This window comes from Oncorhynchus masou, chromosome 25 (assembly GCF_036934945.1).
Source record: "Oncorhynchus masou masou isolate Uvic2021 chromosome 25, UVic_Omas_1.1, whole genome shotgun sequence".
NCBI classification, from domain to species: Eukaryota; Metazoa; Chordata; class Actinopteri; order Salmoniformes; family Salmonidae; genus Oncorhynchus; species Oncorhynchus masou.
The window spans coordinates 45,434,079-45,457,948 of NC_088236.1; the positions used below are offsets into that span (position 1 = coordinate 45,434,079).

The window sequence follows — 23,870 nt, forward strand, 5'->3', positions numbered from 1 at the left end:
CAACAACTGCTTTCTTTCCTACAGTTTCCAGTAAAGATGGGACACACAGCCATGTTTGAGTTGACTGGTAAAGCCTAGGCCTATTTGGGATGCTTTCCCTATAAAGGCTAAACACCAACCATTTATATGGAACAGATCAGGAGACTATTAAAGGGGCAATTTGTAGTTCAAACAATAACAAAGCAAGAACCCCACCTCTGTTTTGGTAAACAGCTGAGGGAAGGGGCTGGAGTATTGTAACCACTCTTAAGGCCCTATGAAGTCTGCATTGTGAAGAACGCTGACCGGAATCACGAAATTCAACAATATTCAAAAATCTATTGAACATCGTAGGAAAACTACATTTATTGAACTTATACTGAACAAAAATACAAACGCAACATATAAAGTGTTGGTCCCATGTTTCATGAGATAAATAAAATATCCCAGAAATGTTCTATAAGCACAAAAAGCTTATTTCTCTCTCTGTGTGTGTGTGTGCGCGTGCATGCATGTCTACACTTTCTGTAGCCATAAGCAATGATGCTAATTGTAACCTTCTGGTTATATTTTAACTTCCAAGTAGCGTATGCCTACCTGGCAGAATGATATCATGATTATTTGCATCAATCCAGTGGCCATTTGTTTTGCAAACTCTGCAGTTCTATGAGCTCTGCAGAAACACCACTAATCAAAAACAATGGCAGTAAAAGGGGAACTACACCCCAAAATCCAAATGTGTTCAATTTATTTTCCAGATCTCAAAGTGGTCTCCTGATGTGGTTTAAGCATTTTTATGGACTTAGAACATCCAATTTGGTTGTTTTTCTATTAAATAAGTATAAGTATTGAAACAAAAAAAATGTTTTCCCCAAAACCTGGAAAACAAAAAAGGAGAAAAACGTATTTGGGAATCAGTCAAAAATAATAATAATGAATAGAGCGCTATGGGTGCAAGGACATCCCTGATATCAAAATGATGGGTTTTAACCATGTTTTGAGGCTATACGGTGTGTTTACGTTTATTTGTTAACAAACAATAATGGAGTTAACAAGATTATATTTTGGGTTCTGATGGGGTAACACAGTTGAACTAAGCTCATGAGGCATAAGTTATATTATTCGAAGGGTATTGCTAAAAGTAAAAAAAAGGTATGTAGCAATCAGTGTTTCTTTGTTGTTGTTATGACCGCTAACCCTGTCCAATAGCCTAGGTTTTGTTTCCTTTTGTAATAGGCCCAATTAGGGATAGTGTATATTATGATGCTATAATGAGAGGAAACACTACAATAGCACTGAATACCTAGCCTTTTTTAATTAGTTAGTCTGTTCAACCAAGATGGTCCCCTCAGCAACAGTTGTCACAGTATGTTAAGTGACAGTCACTTAAGTATGACAATTGGGTACTTTTCCCACCATACCGATGCAGTAAAAGACATCATTTGATTGCGCTTTCCTGTCAATTTTGTAACATGCTATCGACTGACTGGCCTAGCCTATATAGACATTCCGATCAAGAACAGAGCGTTCTTCATTGTCATGGATGTGTTTTTAGCTGTGCTAGTGTACACCTATATCGACACCCTTTTTTTTGGACACGATAGCCAAACGTCGGTTTAAATAGCTATTTTGTGGTTGTACTGTGAATCGAAGTGCAGGCAACACTCAGACCAAAACACAGGCTATGGATAGGTCTAATACAGAAAAATCAGTCACCACAATGAATATAGGCAAAATGACACTTTAAGGTTTTATATGGGTCTTGATAACCGGCTACTTCGTCACATTTGCTCTATTTCAATTGAGGACCAGCAATGGAGGATTTTCTCCTTTTAAAAATGATCTGGACCCTAATGGGATTCCAACTCAAAGCCACCATATGCCAACACCATGGAGTAGATTACTTTAATGGGTCACACTACCACTCCATGCAAGCAGTGTGACTGCTATTTGACCACACCGCAAGAGTCTTTAACTTGGGCGATGTCTGAATGCAAAGTTACGTGTTATATAATTCTCCTAGTCCTTTTCAGTGCCTGGATGCGTGTTAAATGGATGTGCAAAACCCGTGTAATTTTGTCATGTATGCGGAAACCGTAGCCTAGTCAATGAAGCATCATGCAACAATATATTGGCACACTTCACTTAGACCACGGGTAAGAAATGAAACCAAGCAGTTGGCTGGTTTAACAATCTGCTTTTCTGGTGGCCAATTTGACCAGTTGAACAAATGCAATTGGATGGGGGCTCAACTTTTTAAGGTCTCTGATGGGTTGATTTGTCATTTTGTTACCGGATAATTGTCTGCTCAGCTGGGGGTCCTCAGCATTGTGGGTAATTTGGCCACGTTGACCTGTGAGAAAAGCTAACAGCTAGCCATTTTAGACTAATGGTTTAAGCCATGGTCTAAGCAAAAGTTCACAAGTATGGCCCCTGGGAGTCCTGGGATCCATAAAAAACGAACAAACATTAAGCAAGAGATGAGATGAAGCTAGGCCTATATTCTGTATGACTGCCATGTTCGTGTTGCAAAATCATTGTGCAAAGTGCGGAAAACCACTAAACCTGTGATTTAATTTAAAACAATGTGTGTTTATAAGAAGGAAAATGTTTGTAAAGAGTTTAAACTGAGCAATACATAAGTAGTTGCCTCCTTATATGACACATTGTTGAAGAAAAAAATGTCAAATATAATCATGCTAACAGATTAAGGTTTATGGTATTTTCTTGCACTTTGCACCATGATTTTGCACCACGAAAAGGCCGCCCTCTGTGTTTTAGCAAGGCTAAGTGCAAAAGCAGATAATATATATTTTTTGTGTCCCTCCCCACACCTGGCCCAGACCTGTTGTCCAGGATAGACCTGGACGAACTCATGAAGAAGGACGAACCCCCGCTCAATTTCCCCAAGACGCTTGAAGAGTTTGAGTATGCCTTCAACGAGCGTAAGTCATATCATTTATATTCTGTATGTATGGATTATTCTATCCCAGGTGGAGGCCTGGTGTGTTTGGCTCTTAATATTCCCCCAGTGGCCTCCCCCTCCTCCTTCCTTTCTCCTGCACTGATCTCTCTCTGTCACAGTCTCTCTCTCTGTCACAGTCTCTCTCTCTCTGTCACAGTCTCTGCTGACTGTGTGGCTGTACTGTGGCTGAGGACATGTTGTGTACTATACGGCCTGTCAGTAACCTACTCAGCCTTGCGCTCAATCTGACGGAGGATTTGCATAACCTGGCCTAAGAACAGGCCCGGGCTGCCACTTCTGAGGAGCCTGCCTGGGTGTCTTTCTTCACTCTCCTCTCCAAGAATATAATTTCCATTCAAACTAAAGTCCCTCCGGCTCAGCGCTGCCATGACTGTACGGTATTCTTCACTCCAGCAGCAAAGTTAGCCTACGTCTATATAGTGTGAAAAGAAATATGACCATGAAATGAAATGAATATATAGGAGGCTGTGTACAGTTGATACAGGTATCTTAATTATAAAGATGATGGCTTCATCACAGTAGCCCTCCGGTTTTTCATTACTGGAAATCCAAGGTTATGTACACCTAATTAAGCGCCAAAATCGAGAACGGCATGCTAATTATGCTAGAAAAGGGGAGAAAAGTTGCGGAAACGTAATCCTCTGAGAGGCCGTGTTGTGGAGGCGATGGAGCTGAACTCTCGTATACACACAAGCACGTATGCGCGCGCACACACACACACACACACACACACCGTTGTTTAGTAGATCTCTCCTCTCTCCACCGTGAATGCATAATTGATTTCTTCAAGGTACATTTCTGCGGGTGCCTTTTTAAACCGACCCCCCCCCGGTGCACATCTCTGAGGCACAAGCTAGCTATTAGTTCTCCGTGTTGACAAACTGGCTTTTCGGTGCTAAATGTTGTCTAACACCTAACGATGAAAGCAAAATGTTGTAAGGTCGGGCGAGTAAGCAGTGTGAGATTTATCACACGATAACCGGTTGTAAAGTGGTGCAATTTAGGGAGAGATGAAAATGCTTATGCAATCTTTTATCTTAACATGATGCTTTTTTGGGGGGGTTGGGGTTTGCCGTCGCGGAATAATTGAGAAAGTATGAGACCCTCCGGCTATTTGGGTTGTGTACTTTTGAGATTTTCAGCGTTATGCGTTTTGCAGTCGTTAAGAGGTCACAATTAAATTGAACACTGTTTTGTGCTTTATCTTGCCGTGTCTATGGAAGGATAGATGGCCTCATTGTAAACCTCTGTATTTGGAGGCATTAAACCGACGCAGGGATAATTGTTTAGCTTGAAAAAGCTACTAGTCTTGAATTGCTCTCTCCCTCATCACATTATTCTCTGCTTGTTCCTCATTTGGCTGTTATTGTAAAATGATCCTGGGCTATGAAAATAAACACAGGTGTTAAAAAGTTCTCCCCATGTAAACTATGAATTTGTGTTTGTATCCCTAGTTTCCACCCAATGATTCAACCACTTTTGCCCGTAATATAACTCATAATGCGCATACACTGCACCCAGTCACTCCCCGCTTGGCTAAGGCCTGGTAGAGAGCGGTGGCATTGGAGTTGCCAGGGTCAATGAGAGTGAATGCTGATTGGCTGCCATTCAAAGCCCAGCCTCAAAGGCAGCGTGGGGAACAGTTGTGGTGTTCTCTCTCTCTCCTCCTTACATCTCAGGTGGATGTGGCCACAGAGAAATGTGACGAGGCCAGGACGAGGAGGAAAAAAGGGAGAGAGTGAGAGATAAAGAAGGAATGAGAAGTATAGAGAGTTTATGCCACACCTGCTGTCTGGGCCTGAGCTGCCAGACGTCCCAGAAGGCCGTTGGACTCGTGACTGGAAAGAGCGCTTCGTATCCCCGGGCCTTGTACCTGCCAGATTTGGCGAAGCCACAAACGCTTTTAATTGCGTGGAGGGAGAGAGGTGCAGAAAAGCATGGGGCTCAGTTTGAACGGAAGGTCAAAGCTAGTTTGCTTCTTTTGACAGGGCGGAACTACTTCAGCATGTCCGTACGGAGGTAGAAACCTAACACCATATTTTTTCCCCCCTCTCCTACCGCTGCTCCACGCATCACACTATCATTAGCTTTCCTGACATAATTAAGCGGCAGTCGGTTTGAACAGCGTTTTAGTTTTCCCTTACTTTCAGGAACCTGAGGAATTGGTCCAGCGTTTTCCTTCCAGACCCTTCGGCCATGTATGTTCCAAACACAGTTGAACGCTTATAGTTGAGGCCGGTTCCATTTTGAATGGCTACTGGGATTGATTAATTGATAGTCAGCCCATGAATTTGAAACTGCCGGCTATTTTCTCCGAGGATTTTTCAATTTGTAAGTTATGTTCCAATTTGTTTGCTAGATTGACCCCTACCCCGGCACAGAAACACTTGAGATACTGAAAGAAGTTTCCCCACTTCTCCCCCCTGGACAGGGTTTCAAACATTCTCAACGATTGGCCTCGATTAACTTTGTTTCTGTCTGTCCTTCCATCTTTCTCTTTGTCTGTCTATCTCCCTGTCTCTGTCTATCTTCCTGTCTACCTGTCGGTTCCTGTCTGTACGTCTCTCTGTTTGTCCCTCTGTCGGTCTCCGTCTGTCTGTCTCTCCGTCTCTCTGTGCCTCTCTCCCTCGGTCTGTCTGCCTGTCAGAGGGCAGGTTGAGGCACATCACGACGGGCGAGGCGTATGCGTTCAACGCCCGGGAGGATCTCCACAGGTGGAACCAGAAACGCTACGAGGCCCTGGGAGAGGTAGGTACTGTTGCTGCTCATCCCCAGTCGTCATCCCTCTCTACCTCTGTCTATCGATCATCAGGGCGTACGTCATATTGTCATTTTTTACTTTTGTTTTTACTGAAAAATGTCAGTTTTACTATAGGATAGGAAGTTCATTACAACAACACGGAAGAGGAAAGCAATGGATCCCTGAATTTGAATAAGTAAATGAGAGAATAGATCCCTGACATTTCTTATTATTAAGGGCAAAACTTTGATGTTGATTTTGTTGTATCTGTGCTCCCTAGATCGAATAATTCTCATTTGACTCAGAGCGGTATTGAACACACACGCACCGCTCACACACCATGTCACATTTATTTCTCGGAGTTGTCTTCTGTTTGGCTCTGCCTGGCACATCTCTAGAGAGTGATGTGTGTTTGTGGGCACGGTGGTTGGCAGGGCGTGCTGGATCCTCCTTGGCAGCAGTGGTGGACGCCCATCTTTGTGTGTGTGTTGTGTTTTGAGTGATCAAGCCCTGATTTATAACTGGCTCAGCGTTCTTGCTGTTTACACCTTCACATTCAAAACACCCTTAATCCCACCAGGCCCTCGACACTTTCACTGCTCTAGCAGGTGTGTGTGTGTGTGTGTGTGTGTGTGTGTGTGTGTGTCCTACAGAGTCGGTAAGTATTCTGGTATATGGAAACGCTGCTGCACAGAGCTCATATGTCACACAATGTAGGCCTACATACTGTATATCGCCACACCTGCAATAACGTCTGCTAAAGATGTGTAAGTGACCAATACAATTGTATTTGATATCTGTTTGTCAGGATTACCAGCCTGAAGGCTAGGTTTGCCCCTGACAGACGGACGGGACTGACACACTGACTGACGTGCGATGTACCCGTCACACTGTCACACCTCACCCAAAAGTTCACTTTGCGTTCACTCCATCTCAACCCATGCAATATGCCTGAGCTAATCCCAAACCAATGCTTTTCTTTGGTAAACATTTTGTTTCATTTGCAGCCCTGCTATTTTGCTTTTAATTGTTCCCTGCGTCCTTTCAAGTTCAAAGCGAAAGATGGACTCTTTGGTGGGATTACCTGTGTGTTTCATTTCTAATGCAGGTACTTTGTCCTTTGTGAACTAGCCTTTTGTTGAAGGCTCCCTTTCTCCTGCTGGTATCTCGCCAGCATCTGAAACGCTGGAAGCAAACATTTTTTGTCGTGCGGATTGGAGTAGTCCCGAGAACACAGTCATTTAAACTTCCTGAACTCAGACATCAGGCGCAGGCCCAGACATTTAGTTAATTCGTTACGGAGCTATTACGGTGTTGACATTCTGTGGTTTAATAAAAGAGGCGGCTTCTCGTTCATTGAGAACGTAAAGGCTTTGCCGATGGTGAAACTAGCGGCGATAACGAGATATTGGAGTAGAGTTACAGAGAGTTGCGTGGCTTTTGTTGGTTAGGACTCCTGTGTGTGTGTGTGTGTGTGTGTGTGTGTGTGTGTGTGAGTGATCAGGCCTTGGGTAATTCAAGGTTTAGAGGTGAGCGCAAAGAAATCCGGCAGCTGAGAGCCCTCGTTCACAACAATGGCCGTCCTGAAGCATGCATGCCCTCGATCAACCAATCGCCTAGGAGTGGGTGCACTACCCAGTATGCATTGTGCAGGGGTGGAAAGGGAAGCAAGGAGATGTTATGCCCTTCCATGACTGTCCCTGGGGTTGGTGGTGTATGAGCAAGAGAGCGCCCAACCCAACCCGCATGAGTGGGGGCTAGCATCATCTCTCTCTCTTTCCGTCTCTCTCTCTCTGTGTCTCTCCCACGCTCTCTCTGTCTCTCTCTGCCTCTGTCTCTCTCTCTTGCTCTCCCTCCCTCCCTCTCTTCGGTGGCCCTGCCAGTCTTCAGAGCAGAGCTAGCTATGACAGTGCAGTGCTAGGGAGAAATGGCGGCCACATTGTGAGAGGCATCACAGCACCAGATGTCCAATTTGCACTTCAGCTTCGTCTGAATGGGCGGACGATGTCTCGATGGCCGGCGTGGAGGAAAGATTCGCAGCTGGGGTTGAATGCAGGGGCATTGCATTGTGGGCCCAGATTTTAATAATTATTCTCGTTTAATTTATATATTTTACAGCTAAATGCGAAGATCTTTCCAAGGAGCACAAATCCTTCACAAGAACGGGTTTTTATGATGTCCCAGTTTGTGGTGAATTAGCATATTGAATTGAGTTGTTTGAAAACCTCTGAATACCAGCCTCACGAAGCCAATATTTTAAGGTGCTGTTTGTGAAAATAAACTGCTATTGTGTCGATCCCTGTGGATACATGGGTGTGTGTGCGCGCGTGCGTGTGTGTGTGTGAGCGGCAGAAGCGTCACATCTGTTCTCCCTGTTTGGATAAGACCTTGTACAGCGATTAAAGGCTGTTTGTTCTGGTATCTGTGTGAGTGGCGTGTGTGAAAGCCCTGGTCTTCTCTGCATGTTGTCAGCCAGATTAAACCTAATGCATCAAAAAGCCTCCATCGGCCAGGGAACAGGGGCAAGAGCATCCCCGCTCTGACGTCTCCATTAGTAGGACAGGAACCCAGGCAGCATCGCTACTCAGCGCCAGGCTACGCTGCACACACAGGCACGGTATGCTAGTTATATTCCGATGGTCATTTAGTGCTGATCGTTGTTTCAAAGGAGATGTATTTTATTTGACCGTTGAGTGAACCACAACCTGGTAGTGAACTGAAGCTAGTTGAAGCCCAGCAGAGATCCCTTTCCCCTCAGCCTCACTCGTTCTGTCCTGGTGTTGATATTGACTGGAAAACAGAGAGAGATGGAGGCGTTAACTTACTGTGTGTGTGTGTGAGTGTGTGTGTGTGGGGGGGGGGCCTCTGGGGGCTGCGGGGGAAATTGAAACGCATGCCTCGTGCTCAGTCAGCCGATCCACGTTCTCCCCGTGTTAATATTTCCCACTATTGTCTTAGCCGAACCCGCTACACACACACACACACACACGAATGAGAGATCATTGTTTGATCTGCATCATTGAACGCTATCTAGTACCCCTTGGAGCTGTGTCTGTCTATTTCAGCAAGTGTGTGTGTGTGCGTGCACGCATGCACACTTCTGCAGTTCTTTATAAGCTATTGTGTGTGTGTGTGTGTGTGTTCCAGGATTACCTTTGCGGTTATGTGTGTGTTTGGGTGCGCGTTCTTGCATGCCTGTGTGTGTAGAATCAGGGTGACCTGGGCCCTGTAGGGCTCAGTGAAAGTGTAATTGTTGCTGTAAGTGATAGTTCCCCCTGATAGATGACAAGCATGATGCCAGGCCCAGATGGAGCTGAATTAAGCTGTTAATAAATGAGGATTTTTCTCCCCACCTCCCTGCATCTGTGGAATGACACACACACACACACACACACACACACACACACACACACAATATTCTAATGAACCTGGGCCCAGCCAGATGGCTGTATTGTGAAGATCTCTCTCTCTTTGTGTGTTTCGCTCTCTCTCTCCCTCTGCCGTGTGTATCGTTGGCTCAGCCCTTTATACAGTAGAGCCAGTTTTGCGAAGACAAGCTCAAAGCTACTAGTTAACACCAGTGGGTCCTGTGTGTGCTGTACATGCAGTTGAATTGATCGTATGAACAGTACATGCTGATTTAATCCGCAATCTGGTGTTTTATATCGTCACGAGTATGGTCATGTTACCTTTTCAAAGGAGTGTAGAACTGATGTGTAATGATGAAACGGACACCTTCACCCACCCTGGGAGGAAGCGGTAGGCCTCTGCTCTACTGTATACCCGTGAGCGAGATGGGAAAGCAGGGCGTGCGATGGCAACGGCGAGCCCACACACCCCTATCAGTCACGGACGTTTTGTTTTGGAAGTTAAGAGGATCCCTCTAAAGAGGAGCAAAATGGCAGCTGTCTCTCTTGATTTATCGCATCTCATCACTCCTCGAACCCCACAGCGCGGCTGGTAGAGAGGGAGGGAGGGAGGGTAGGTGGGGAAGGGAGGAGAGCCTAAGCACAGGCAGCCACGGCGCCGTACTTTAAAAGTGAATTATCCCTCGGCCGGCTTCTGAGGTAACACCTGAGGTGGTCATTAGACTGCCATTAAGGAGTGCAGCGCGGCACAGTGCGTAGCCTGAGAGGAGGGAGAGAGGGAGAGGAAGTGAGATGAGCCTCCATACAGACAACCCCCCCCCCCCCCTCCCTCTCTCCCTCCCTCTCTCCGGAGAACAAACTTCCCCCAGATACAGGCAGACACAACACAGGGACCTTGTGGGAATTGCTTTGGGAGTGCATCAGCTTTGTTCTTCCATATACCCCACTGATAAAAAGACGAGGCGGGAGGGGGCTGAAGTAAGACAACAATTGACTCTATTTTAAATCTCAGCCTGATGTTAGACAAGCCAACCCTTAAAATACACACTATTCTTCCTTTTGCTCTCTTCTCCTGTAGCTTTGCTTTACTGCTGCCGTTGTCTTTTTGTTGTTGTTTGGGGATTTTCTTCATCTTTTTCTATTCTTCTGGAAAGAAGAAGCGTTTCTTTTCCGGGCCCTGTCACTGTAACCATGCCGAGCTCTCCTCACTTTCATTATGTAAACAGCTTTGATATCGTCGCCGTGTGCCTCCTCTCTGCATAAGTGGCTTTTAGAGAGAGCTCCGGACCCGCCTGCTCTCGTGTGTGTCTCTCGCTCTTTCTCCGTCAGTCTGTCGTTCCCGCTCTGTCTCTCTATTTTTGGGAAGTGTGGTGGTAGAGCCATACTTAAACCAGCCATTTTCAGTCAATAGGGCATTCTCCCATTCCTCAGGTCCACATCGCTAGCCACCACTGGACAGAGCAGGGCAGGCCTGCTCCAAAGCCACTTGTGGTCTGTGTTTGGGCTTTTGAGCTACAGTCAGACCCGGGGTAACCCCCCCCCCATGTCAGTTGTAACTAGGGTTGCAAAGGGAGGGTATTTTACTGGAAACTTTAGAAGTTTACCAGTAAACTACCAGAATGTTGGTTTCTTTCAAGGATTTTATGTAACCCATCACAAGACATCTAGTGGCCCTTTTGGGTACTTCAGATGATCACAGGCGTCTGTAATTATCTCTGTCCCTCTGTGTGGCATCATCACATGTAAAATATATGAATTGATTGAATTAGATGATTTTTAAATAAAAATGAGAGTGACAAAGCTGTAAAACATTATCGGAAATATCAACCATCAATTTAGTGAATACCAGTTCTGTTTAATATCAGGGTTTCAGCATGAAATGTCCTTTATATTTTTGTACACATTATCAATATGTATTTGTTGTCAATATTCTGGCATCAAACTGTTGGTGGCAGTTGTGAAAAAAGTAAATAGTTGGACAAGCTGCAGAGGTCATAATGTCATTGTTGATTAGCTGCTTTTTTCATGAATTAAGCTTATTTTCTATTGAACCATATGGTATAGCTACTATAACTGTATGGACACAGATAAAATAAATGAATTAAATACGTGAATAATTGTTTCAAAAAAAAATATCCAAGTATAAATTACGATAGATTGCCGTAGATTTTCTGTTCATTACCAAAATTGCTGAAGATTCTGGAAACTTTGGCAAATTACTGGTTGCTTTGTAACCCTCATCCCCATCTCTTCCCAATTTCCTTTGTCCTGGGCAACACTCATCCCCTCCTCTCCCACCTTTGCCCCCCACCCCCGTTATCTAGTTGTAACCCTCATCACCCACCTCTCCCCCCACCTCCCTTGTCTGGGGCGACACTCACCCCCTCCTCTCCCACCTATCCCCCCCTCCTCTCCCCCCACCCCCATGTCCGGTGGATCATCTCCTTATCACCTCGAGAGGTCAGCTGGACTAAGCATGACTGGAGTAATAAGAGCATTACACAATGTGGGAGGTCCGGATTCTACCCCCCCTCTCTCTCTCTCTTTCATCCCTCTCTATCTGAGGAAGGCCCTCCCCTGTTAGTTTGAAGAGGGTTTTTCCACCAGGTTAGTTTACAAACAGATCGACTTACCGACACAGTGGTCTTCATTAAGGCCTTAACTGGGGGGGGGGGTTGCGCTTGGTCAAGGCCAGTCACCCTCCCTCCCTCCCTCCCTCCCTCCCTCCAATCTCAGCTGTCTACCGCAGTGGGAGCTGGCACCGGCCACACACATGCTCCCTAGGATTACCCCCCCCCAGACTGATCCCTCCTGTAAACCCTTCCTTCCTCTCTGCTCCTCCTGGTTCCTGGGGCACCGTGGTGTACGTCACCACAGCACTTCCCCTAAAATGAACCACATAGGCCCCCAGAGAAAGGGAGACGGAAGGGTCTGTTGAGAAACGACTGGCCTTGATAATGAGTAGAGGAGACCTTGATGTGGAGGTGGTGACCGCTACGCTGCTTTCAGAGACATGTGGAGACAGCATCCAACTGATGTCCCAGGTTCAACAGGGTCAGGGGTAGATGAGTCTTCCTCCTCATCTTCCTCGCCACACTTTGCCACGCTGTCAATTTTGCCACGGCGAGTAGTTTAAGTAATACCGGCAGCACGTCTAAATTTGACAGTTGGGCTGTTTTTTTTGGGGGGGGGGGGGGGGGCATCAGCCAAATGTCCCCAATCCACGTCAGTGTTGAGTGCACCCCCACTATCACAATCAACCTCAGCAGCACCAGCCCCAGGCAGACGTAGCTCCAGGGAGAGAGAGAGACAGAACCACTTAGCACTCCTCCACTACCTGCAGGGCCAGGCCTTTCATTATAAGACTAATAACACTGTGTTAATGATGTGACAAAGTGCTGTAGCTTATGCCGCTGATCGGCTGCAGAGAGAGATGGCTGAGGCCCACACGGTGATGGTAGCCATTTTCTCGTAGTAGTGACATTTCTTGTAGTGTGTGTGTGTGTGTGTGTGTGTTTGCACTTCTTTGCCTCTGTGTGTGTGTGTGGTGGTTCACAGCTCCCATCAGCATATGATATTTTGATTCTGTAACCATGTCATCTAAGTTGACCATGTTGCCAGCAGCATACCACCCTGCATCCCTCTGCTGGCTTGCCTCTGAAGCAAAGCAAGATGGTTCCTGGTCGGTCCCTGGATGGGAGACCAGATGCTGCTGGAAGTGGTGTTGGACGGTCTCCAAAACAATATTCCAAATACCCCAGGGCAGTAATAAGGGACGTTGCCCTGTGTCGAGAGCCGTCTTTCGGATGGGACGTTAAACGGGTGTCCTGACACTCTGTGGTCACTAAAGATCCCATGGCACTTATCGTAAGAGTAGGGGTGTTAACCCCCTGTGTCCTGTCTAAATTCCCAAGCTGTCACTCAGACCATCATGGTCACCTAATCATCCCCAGGTTCCAATTGGCTCATTCATCTCCCCTCCTCTCCCCTGTAACTATTCCCCAGGTCTTTGCTGTAAATGAGAATGTGTTCTCAGTCATCTTACCTTGTAAAATAATAAATAAGGGTAAAATAAATTAAAAAGTCCACTGTGGGGTTTGTTATTTTGGGCTTGTGTGTGGACTCCCTCTCTCGTTCATCCGGGCCTGGAGTGATACTGATCTCAGAGCTGTGCTTCCTCATCTGACTCCAATCAGCAAGCCCCTGTATCCTGACCCTGGGCCTGTCTGTCAACCTGAACAAAGACCTCTATGTACCGGCGGACGGACACACGCGAAACAGCACATCTACACTAATGCTTCATGCACGCGCTGCCTACATAGGCGTGCACACACACACACACGCTCTCAGTCCACTTCCCCCTCCTCCCCATTCCTTCTCTTTTTCCACATCAGATGGTTTTCAGGCCACCTGAGGCACTGAACAAATAATGTAGCACAAATGAAATTTCCTGCTTGGGTTATTGATGCCATTAAAAACTTGCATATTGAGCCTCGCAATCATTTTAGTCTTCATTGGGGAGCCTGACATTCAGTGAATTAGCTGATGTTAGCCACAGCTATATCTCTTAGCGTTCTAGAGCGTTCCTCATATAGCGGGTCAAATGGTCAAATCTGTCATCTCATTTGGCCTGTCCGCCAGGCCTGCGATTGGCTAATCCCTCCTAATCGTATCTCACGGCATCATTTACCCATAATGTGTTTCTTTAGACACATAATCAGGTCAGCGATGATTTTCTTTATGCTTTAAAAGAGCATGTGGTTATAATGATTGGTTTTAGCCTTTTCCCTCTGACTTTGCTTCGATGAGACTGTGGGCTTTGAATGCTGAACTTCTAGGTATTGGTTTAACTCTGTGCAATGTTGGATCCTGTGACCGTACCATACCGCTATCTAGTAGTTTTGGCGTATGGGTGTACTATGTTGTATTCTACTGATGTAAATAGGTTGAAGTACCTAGGCAACAGTGTGACAGTGGTCACTCTGTTTGTGTGTGCCTGTGTGTCTCAGGGCTCAGACCTGAAACGCTCTGCCTCCACATGGCCCTATCTCTCCCTCCCAGCCCCTTGGTCTCCTGTGTGTCTCAGGGCTCAGACCTGACACGCTCTGCCTCCACGGGGCCCCATCTCTCCCTCCCAGCCCCTTGGTCTCCTGTGTGTCTCAGGGCTCAGACCTGACACGCTCTGCCTCCACGGCGCCCCATCTCTCCCTCCCAGCCCCTTGGTCTCCTGTGTGTCTCAGGGCTCAGACCTAACACGCTCTGCCTCCACGGCGCCTCATCTCTCCCTCCCAGCCTCTTGGTCTCCTGTGTGTCTCAGGGCTCAGACCTGACACGCTCTGCCTCCACGGCGCCTCATCTCTCCCTCCCAGCCCCTTGGTCTCCTGTGTGTCTCAGGGCTCAGACCTGACACGCTCTGCCTCCACGGGGCCTCATCTCTCCCTCCCAGCCCCTTGGTCTCCTGTGTGTCTCAGGGCTCAGACCTGACACGCTCTGCCTCCACGGGGCCCCATCTCTCCCTTCCAGCCCCTTGGTCTCCTGTGTGTCTCAGGGCTCAGACCTGACACGCTCTGCCTCCACGGCGCCTCATCTCTCCCTCCCAGCCCCTTGGTCTCCTGTGTGTCTCAGGGCTCAGACCTGACACGCTCTGCCTCCACGGGGCCTCATCTCTCCCTCCCAGCCCCTTGGTCTCCTGTGTGTCTCAGGGCTCAGACCTGACACGCTCTGCCTCCATGGGGCCCCATCTCTCCCTCCTAGCCCCTTGGTCTCCTGTGTGTCTCAGGGCTCAGACCTGACACGCTCTGCCTCCACGGGGCCCCATATCTCTCTCCCAGCCCCTTGGTCTCCTGTGTGTCTCAGGGCTCAGACCTGACACGCTCTGCCTCCACGGCGCCCCATCTCTCCCTCCCAGCCCCTTGGTCTCCTGTGTGTCTCAGGGCTCAGACCTGACACGCTCTGCCTCCACGGCGCCCCATCTCTCCCTCCCAGCCCCTTGGTCTCCTGTGTGTCTCAGGGCTCAGACCTGACACGCTCTGCCTCCACGGGGCCCCATCTCTCCCTCCCAGCCCCTTGGTCTCCTGTGTGTCTCAGGGCTCAGACCTGACACGCTCTGCCTCCACGGGGCCCCATCTCTCCCTTCCAGCCCCTTGGTCTCCTGTGTGTCTCAGGGCTCAGACCTGACACGCTCTGCCTCCACGGGGCCTCATCTCTCCCTCCCAGCCCCTTGGTCTCCTGTGTGTCTCCAGGGAGTCCGGCTAAAGCGAACACAAACACAGAGGACAGGGAAGGACCTGACTCTGACCTGTCCAGCTGTCCCTGTGGTCACAGCAGACGTCCCCCAGGCGCCACAGACCTCACCAACACAATGCCACACCACACGCCCCTTGTCCTCGCCCACCCGGCTTGGGCCACTCGACCACATTGCTGCACCTCCATGCCAGGCTGGGCACGTCTGATAAACACCCCAGTAATACCCAACAAACCCCCACAGCTGAGACATCATCATCGTCATCCGCTACAAACACGCCAAAACACGACCGGCAGAAAGTTTTTTCCTCTCCCCCTCCCTCATCCCTCTTAAACGCTTCCAAACCAAACGACGCCACAAAAGCCCTTGTGTTTTCAGCTGCCCGAGGAGTCCGAACGGGAGGGAGAGAGAGAGAAAGGGGAGGAGACGGGGTTAAAAAAGAAAGAAAGTTGTTGATGTCATTGAACCATGAAACCGTTGTCCTGGGGTTGAAATTGCACTGTATACAAGTTCCTCGGTGCTGTGGCTGGGAGGATAAACATGTCTTGCATCAGCTCGGTGCTTGTGTCACAGATTTCCTCCCTTGGCTTCCATTCCCTCTATACCGGGACTGCTCTGAGCTCCAAGATCACGGCTCGTCCAACTCCGAACACACTAAATCTGGCACTTTTACTGAATCGTTGATTAATGTGCACTGTCCCTGCAAAAAACATAAAATAAACTCAAACTTTCAATTTGCTCACACATACAGTACTGCCTGTCTGTCTAGGGGCCAAATACACTGACTATACACTGTGTACACGAACCAAGTAAAAGTACATGATTCCTCACTCAAGCTGCTGTTCTTAATGTGTTTCTGTACATGGATTTGGAAGTGACATGAGGTGTGTACCGCAAACTGTGCCGTTGTTGTGTTCGTTGCGAATAAAGATGATTATTTTTTATTTTTTTCCAGATTATCACCCGTTATGTTTACCAACTGCTGGAGACAAAGTGCAACCTGACAAAGGAAATAGTGCCGGTAAGTATTTGCGAGTGAACAAAAAAAAAACCCAGTCTTTCAGACCTTTAAAGATTATAGGGGATATTAAACGTGAAAGTTGACGTAAATGCCTCGGCTTCCGAGAATGATTATGATGTTGAGTGTCCCGCGGAAAAAACTAGGATCGGATGAGTAGGAAATACACCTTTTGATTTCTCTCTCTTTGTCCAAAAGTGTCTCCTCAACAAACAAACTGTATTTGTGACACGTCGTCTCCCGAGTCAGGAAAAGCTGTTGCTTAATCTGTTTTGCATTCAAATGCTCTCAAAAGGGACTTCATTCCCTGTTACTGGACCATTCTAGCATTCTAGCTCTCTGCTCATCCCAACATTCAAGACAGGCTTGACTCCCCCCCCCGTTGCTCTTCGTTTCTGAGGAAGATTGGTCCTTTTCCTCTTAGCATTTCTCTCTCCCTGTTCATAGTGAATGTTTATGACCTCTGTTGTTCTGGCGCAGGGAGGAGCCGTTAACGGCGCTAACAACATATAAATCACGGCGCTAACCCAGTTTTTTATTACACCTGTACACTTTTACACTCTGCCTGCCCTATTTATCTCATTATTCCGCCGGAATATCGCACTGTTCTGTGGGGGTGTGGTAGTGGTGGGTCCGTCCACCTGCCTCGAGTTGAACTTGTGACCGCAGATTTTAAGCAGATTAACCAGGGCCAAGTATAGAAGGAGGGAACGAGAAAGAGAGAGAAGAAAGGCTGAGATTTCTCCCCCTCCCCTTTTTCTTTGTCTGCTTGGATTAAGTTCCTGCAGCTGCCACCCATGGTTTTTATGGACAGTGCGTGTCTCCTCAGAGATTCCTCTAGGCACGCTGGGGACCTCGTCCATCCAAGGGCAGTTGAGGACACACGTACTGGACTTATTCGTTACTACGGAGGATGTCAGACCCTCTGTCCCACCCACCCTTCCTTCTAAAAACATGCTAGCAGGGCCTTCCCGAGTGCTGTACTTCAGAAAATGAATTTGATGACATATTTGTTCAAAATGCAGCACTAATGAAAGGATGATACTGTGTCATGTGACCAGGTGGATGCCACAGCGGAGGAGCCCAGGAGCTTCATCTACCTGAGTGCTGATGCCATGTCCAACCCTGCCAAGCTGCTGGTGCTCATCCAGGGTTGCGGGGTGGTCCGGGCCGGCCAGTGGGCACGACGCCTCATCATCAACCAAGACCTTGACTCAGGAACACAGATCCCCTTCATCACCCGCGCCCAGGAGGTAGGGGCGCCGCCCACCCGGGTGACACTGTGGGGGGGGGGTTAACCTTCCAGGGGTACAGAGGTGTTAGGTTGGTAGGGGTGGATGGGGTTACCATGGGGTAACCATGGGGTGGGCTCTGCAGATTGTGTTTAGGTATGGGTCTTGTTTGTCTTCGTCAATGGCAGACCTGGGTGTGGCCTTGTGACCTATGGTAGCCTGGTTGATTAGGGCTGTAGCTTGGCTGGGGCTTTTTAGATGAGTCTAGGCTGCAGTGTGCGTGCGTGCGTGCGTGTAAGGGACATTGAACATGTGATTCTGTGTTGTTTCTGTGGTGTATATGTCTTGGTTTCAGTTTGATTTGTGTTGAGTACTTTGTCAATTTATAAACGGGTTATTGTGAGAGTATGCAGGCCTGTAGCCTATTTCTGTACATGCATCTTGTTCAACCCCCCCATCTCTCTCTCTCTTTGTATTCCCCTGTGTGGCGCTGCAGTTCAGTGTTATAGGTTGTGATCTCTCTCTCTCTCTCTCTCTCTCTCTCTCTCTCTCTCTGTCTCTGTCTCTGTCTGTCTGTCTGTGTGGAGTCTTAGCTGCAGGTCAGCCCTCAGGTCTGCAGCAGCTTCACATCACCGTGCTCCCTGATCAGCGTGGCTCCCCCCTTAACACGGCACACACAAACACACACTCTACCTCTCTCTCTGCATCTCTCTCTCTCTCTCCCTCTTTCTACCTCTCTCCGTCTCGCTCTCACGCCCCCTTTCTCTCGAAGACCCTTGGAAGGCATCCCGGGCCTTGCCCTCCTTCACGAGCATGTACCCTAGAGATACCCAAGGTTTGGGGTGGGGGGGGGGGGTGGAAGCAGTATGTTGTTGTAAATAATGGTAGTGATATGAGGTAGTGAAGAAAGGCCTTTAGGAGTCAACGAGGCCTAAGGGACTGGGGAAGCTTTGAGACCACCTCGAGTCTCTAATTTCACTTCCTTCTCTGAGAGGTATTCTATTGTTTTGTTCGGGCTCTCTCCAATGAAAACCCCTATTTTAGGGCAGCCACATTCCTCCACAGACTTTCATCCATAATGTGTAAACCCAGATGAAGTTTTAGCGCGAGCCGTGATGCCGATGTTGTGTGAAGTGTAATTTAGATTCTCATTTCTTCTCTCCGTGCCCTTGTGTACGGCAGGACTGCGTCGGCGTGCCCGGAAGCCCCGGCTCTCCACACTCTTATTTCCCCCCTCATCACAGCGCTCATTTGTCAACCTGGCCTAAGCTACCTGCCTAATTTAATCGTCCCACCGTTCAAATTGACTTAGGGGAGATCCCTGCTTTCTCCCGCCTTCTAAATGTCATAAAGACTTGCGCAGACGACCAGGTTTATTTGCCAGCGCGACTGGAGCAGACGTGTGTGTTACAGTACGACTGGTTATTATGACATTTTCCCGGAGAGTTGCGTTCCTCAGATGCAAAAGTGACAGGCGAGATATAGAGACCGCTGTGAGTGTAGCCTGTGTCCATTCATCATGATAAAACAAGGAGCCGTAATCCTTACGCCTTTGACACATGGTCATCATGGCATTTACAGGAAGTCCTTCCACTCTGGCTTTACACTGGGATGGAGCTGGACACCTGTTCGCCACTGCTGTTGGCGCTTCCTAGTGAAATTCCCCCTAGGTACAGATCTAGGATCAGTTCCTCCTCTCCCAATCACAACCTTAACCATTAGTAGGGAAAATGCGCAACTGACCCAAGGTGAGGCCTCTGAGATTGCAAAGGTGTTAGGAGGGAAGCCAGGAGTTATGACCAGACCAGGGAAAAACTCTGGTTACGTGGTTAGGAAAAGCGGAAGCGAGGCAGACCGACAGTTCCCTCTCTGACGACCCGAGTGGTAGCTCTATAGCCCGGCTCTACGAGGAGACGTTTATCTCCGCCTCTCATCTCAGGTGCGCTGATTAACGCATGGCCGACCAGGAGATCAAGTGGAACCTCCCGCTGCAGATTCATCATGTCCTCCACTCTTCTCTCATTTTCTCGCCTTTCCTGTCCGGAAGACTCCTCTCTTGGAGAGCTGTACAGCCACAGAGAGCTGTCGTGTCCAGGATATTGAACGGCGGAGTGTGTACTGTCTGAGGAGGCTAAAGTGTAGGCGGGACTGATATAGGTGCTCCGTCTCCTTATGTGGTAACCATTCCAGAATGGTGCTCTGCTATAATAAACTGTTATACTGTTTTCTAACAGGCCATTCCTATACAATTCATTCACCCCCCGACTCCCTGCGCTACCCCCTGTTGGACTTGTCTCGTGTGTACTACCACGAGATGCAGAGGGACCGTGCGGTCAGTCATTGCCAGTGTGTTCTAATGGAGACAATGAGAGCCGTTTAGCCATACAACACACACACATATACACACACACACGGATGCACCCACGCACGAGCAGCCATATCGCCGGGCAGAGGGGGGAATTCACACCATGTATATGTCAGCGCGGTAGAAACCCCCCACTTTTCATTCCTCTCCGTCCTCCTTTGAAGCCACACTTAGCCCCGGCCTCCTGTCCAATGGGATCAGTTCTGGCAAAGCCGTGGATTGTGGGAAAAGGAGTTTGCGCTGGTTAATCAGACCCCAGACGCCCCCCCTCCCCTTGCCCGGGCATGTGCCTCTCCCCCATCAGGGGTGAATCTGAGGGCAACCTTCCCTGGCTCTCACCATCAGACCTGCCTTACACAAAACACACTTATTTCTGGGACGACAACCTTTAGGCTATATCAGTAGCCACAGTGAAAATGACTAGCCCTAGCGTCCACTATGGATAACAAGTATGCTGTACCTACGTCAATGATAAGCTATCACACTGTCGCCAAGACTATGACAATTAAATAAGCAATGCCTGAGTGTGTGGTTTCAAAACAATCGACGCCCAGTTATGACAGCTATACCAGCTATATATGACAGCTATACCTTGCCGTTTATGACTACTAAGATATTGTATGTGTGAGTACACTATGCCACACACACACACACACAGGCGCATGTATCCATACTCACACACAGAGACGCATGTATCCATACAAACAAACACACACACACACACAGAACATGCACGAACACACACACACACACACATACACACACACTCACACCACTCTCCCTCACACTCGGCACAGTTGTTGCGGATGGTGTGGAAATGGCGCTATTCCCAGAGCCTGGCTGTAAAGTGACAGGCGAGGGGAGCCCACTCCAGCGCGGGCCCCAGTGGCAGCACAGGCAGAGTCGGGAGGCAGGAGAGGAGAAGAGGGGTGGAGGGAGGCAGCCGGGCTGACAGCTCCACTGCAGGGAGAGGCCCTCTTAATGACAGCTTATTCCTTCATGATTTCAATTCTTGACAGTGGACAGGTCTGCTTGTTGCGTCATGGCAGCTGTATCATTACCTTCTGGCCCTGTCAAGGCTGCATTTTGAGAGAGAAAGAGGGAAAGGAAGGAAGGAAGGAAGGAAGGAAGGAAGGAAGGAAGGAAGAAAAGAGGACAACCGACCAGTGGTAAGAGAGAGGGGAAGGGGAAATAAAGAATAGAGGATGTGGGGCAGGATGTGTTTAGCAGTGCTGGGTTCTAGTAGTCACCTGGGATTGTGAGTGGATTGGTGCAGTACACAAACACTGTCATTCATGGTTGAAGGGGAGCGATAGGAAATGCTGTTACATACTGTCTGCAATATTCAGGATAACATGCAACTAGGCAAACGCACGCCCACATGTACACACCAACTAGGCTTTGGCGGTATCCAGATTGCCATACCTTCATACCAACCTTGTGTCATCCTCGGGTATTCGGTAATACCGCCACTGAACACACGGGCCGCAATTTCAAACCCTGATGAGCATCTGTAATGTGAAGGTTAGCAATGCTAACAAGTACATGTTAAATTCCATAGGGAATGCTAGGTAAATGCTAATGAGCGCATAGCGAACATTTTATACAGTGTCTGAAAGAAACTTTTTGGAGGACAGACATTCCGGCACGCAAAGTTACACAAGTAACTCAAAACTGCTACTCCCAGTTAGACGCACAAAACAAATATAAGACCGCAAGGCTCTTGATCCAGGAGATTTGGATTTTGCAAGAAGCTAAACCAAATGCACAACTGCAGAGCATTTAGAACATTTTAGACCGTTAACTTAATAATAGTTAGAAGACATTTAGTTGTGAATTCCATACTGTAACTAAACCACCTGGTGGGTGCTGCACAACGGTGACTGACTCTCCCTTGTCATTGTGTGCTTGTAAACACACACCATGTGACGGGACTAACTGTAAGCTTCGTAATGAAAAAGAATATGACGGATGAAATGAAGAACGCGATCTGCTTTATCTCCTAAAATCATCCAAGGATACAGTTGAAGTCGGAGGTTTATGTACGCCTAAGCCAAATACATTTAAACTCAGTTTTTCACAATTCCTGACATTTAATCCTTGTAAAAATGCCCTGTTTTAGGTCAGTTAGGGTCACCACTTTATTTTAAGAATGTGAAATGTCAGAATAGTGGGAAGAGAATGATTTATTTAAGCTTTTATTTCCTTCATCACATTCCCAGTGGGTCAGAAGTTTACATACACTCATTTAGTATTTGGTAGCATAGCCATTAAAATTGTTTAACTTGGGTCTAGCGTTTCGCGTAGCCTTCCACAAGCTTCCCACAATAAGTTGGGTGAATTTTGGCCCATTCCTCATGACAGAGCTGGTGTAACCGAGTCAGGTTTGTAGGCCTCCTTGTTCGCATACGCTTTTTCAGTTCTGCCCACAAATGTTCCATGGGATTGAGGTTTGGGCTTTGTGATGGCCACTCCAATACCTTGACTTTGTTGTCCTTAAGCCATTTTTCCACAACTGACTGATGTCTTGAGATGTTGCTTCAATATATCCACACACTTTTCCATCCTCATTATGCCGTCTATTTTGTGAAGTGAACCAGTCGCTCCTGCAGCAAAGCACCCCCACAATATGATGCTGCCAACCCCGTGCTCCACGGTTGGGATGGTGTTCTTCAGTTTGCAAGCCTCCCCCTTTTTCCTCCAAACATAACTATGGTCATTATGGCCAAACAGTTGTATTTTTGTTTCTTCAGACCAGAGGACATTTCTCCAAAAAAGTAAATCTTTGTCCCCATGTGCAGTGGCAAACCGTAGTCTGGCTTTTTTCTGACAGTTTTTGAGCAGTGGCTTCTTCCTTGCTGAACAGCCTTTCAGGTTATGTCGATATAGGACTTTTACTGTGGATATAGATACTTTTGTACCTGTTTCGTCCAGCATCTTAAACAAGGTCCTTTGCTGTTGTTCTGGGATTGATTTGCACTTTTCGTACCAAAGTACGTTCATCTCTAGGAGACGGTATGCATCACCTTCCTGAGCGGTATGACAGCTGCGTGGTCCCATAGTGTTTATACTTGCGTACTATTGATAGTACAGCTGAACGTGGTACCTTCATGCATTTGGGAAATTGCTCCCAAGGATGAACCAGACTTGGCTGATTTCTTTTGATTTTCCCGTGATGTCATGCAAAGAGGCACTGAGTTGAAGGTAGGCCTTGAAATACATCCACAGGTATACCTCCAATTGACTCAAATGATGTCAATTAGCCTATCAGAAGCTTCTAAAGCCATGACATCATTTTCTGGAATTTAAAGCTTTTTAAAGGCACAGTCAACTTAGTGTCGGGGCGGCAGGGTAGCCTAGTGGTTAGAGCGTTGGACTAGTAACCGGAAGGTTGCAAGTTCGAATCCCCGAGCTGACAAGGTACAAATCTGTCGTTCTGCCCCCGAACAGGCAGTTAACCCACTGTTCCTAGGCCGTCATTGAAAATAAGAATTTGTTCTTAACTGACTTGCCTAGTAAAATAAAGGTAAAATAAAAAGATAAAAGTATGTAAACTTCTGACCCACTGGAATTGTGATACAGTGAATTCTAAATGAAATAATCTGTCTGTAAACAATTGTTGCAAAAATTACATACACTCATGTCCTAACCAACTTGCCAAAACTATAGTTTGTTAACTAGAATTTTGCGGAGTGGTTGAAAAACGAGTTTTAATGACACCAACCTAAGTGTACGTAAACTTCCGACTTCAACTGTATATGCTGTATACCGCCCAAGCCTAGCACACAAACACACACACACCACTCTTTAAGCTTGCTAGTAGGCTACCTAGGTCTGTGGTATGGATGGAGAGATTGTGGGTAGGACAACTAGCTCTCACAGTCTCGTGTCAGCATTCGACATTCATCCACGTTCCAAATGGCAAAGTGTGTAAGTTT

General features: G+C 47.5%; 1 protein-coding gene across 7 annotated transcripts in view; it reads left to right on the forward strand.

The window, feature by feature from the left end:
* Nucleotides 1-23,870, forward strand: part of LOC135514395 (cotranscriptional regulator ARB2A homolog) — a 213,543-nt gene that overhangs the window by 1,290 nt on the left and 188,383 nt on the right. For all 7 annotated transcript variants that reach the window (XM_064937849.1, XM_064937853.1, XM_064937854.1 and 4 more), the window contains exons 3-6: nt 2,823-2,924; nt 5,613-5,713; nt 16,273-16,338; nt 17,397-17,588. In XM_064937849.1, coding sequence (XP_064793921.1) covers nt 2,823-2,924; nt 5,613-5,713; nt 16,273-16,338; nt 17,397-17,588 — 461 coding nt within the window. The remainder of the gene's footprint in view (nt 1-2,822; nt 2,925-5,612; nt 5,714-16,272; nt 16,339-17,396; nt 17,589-23,870) is intronic.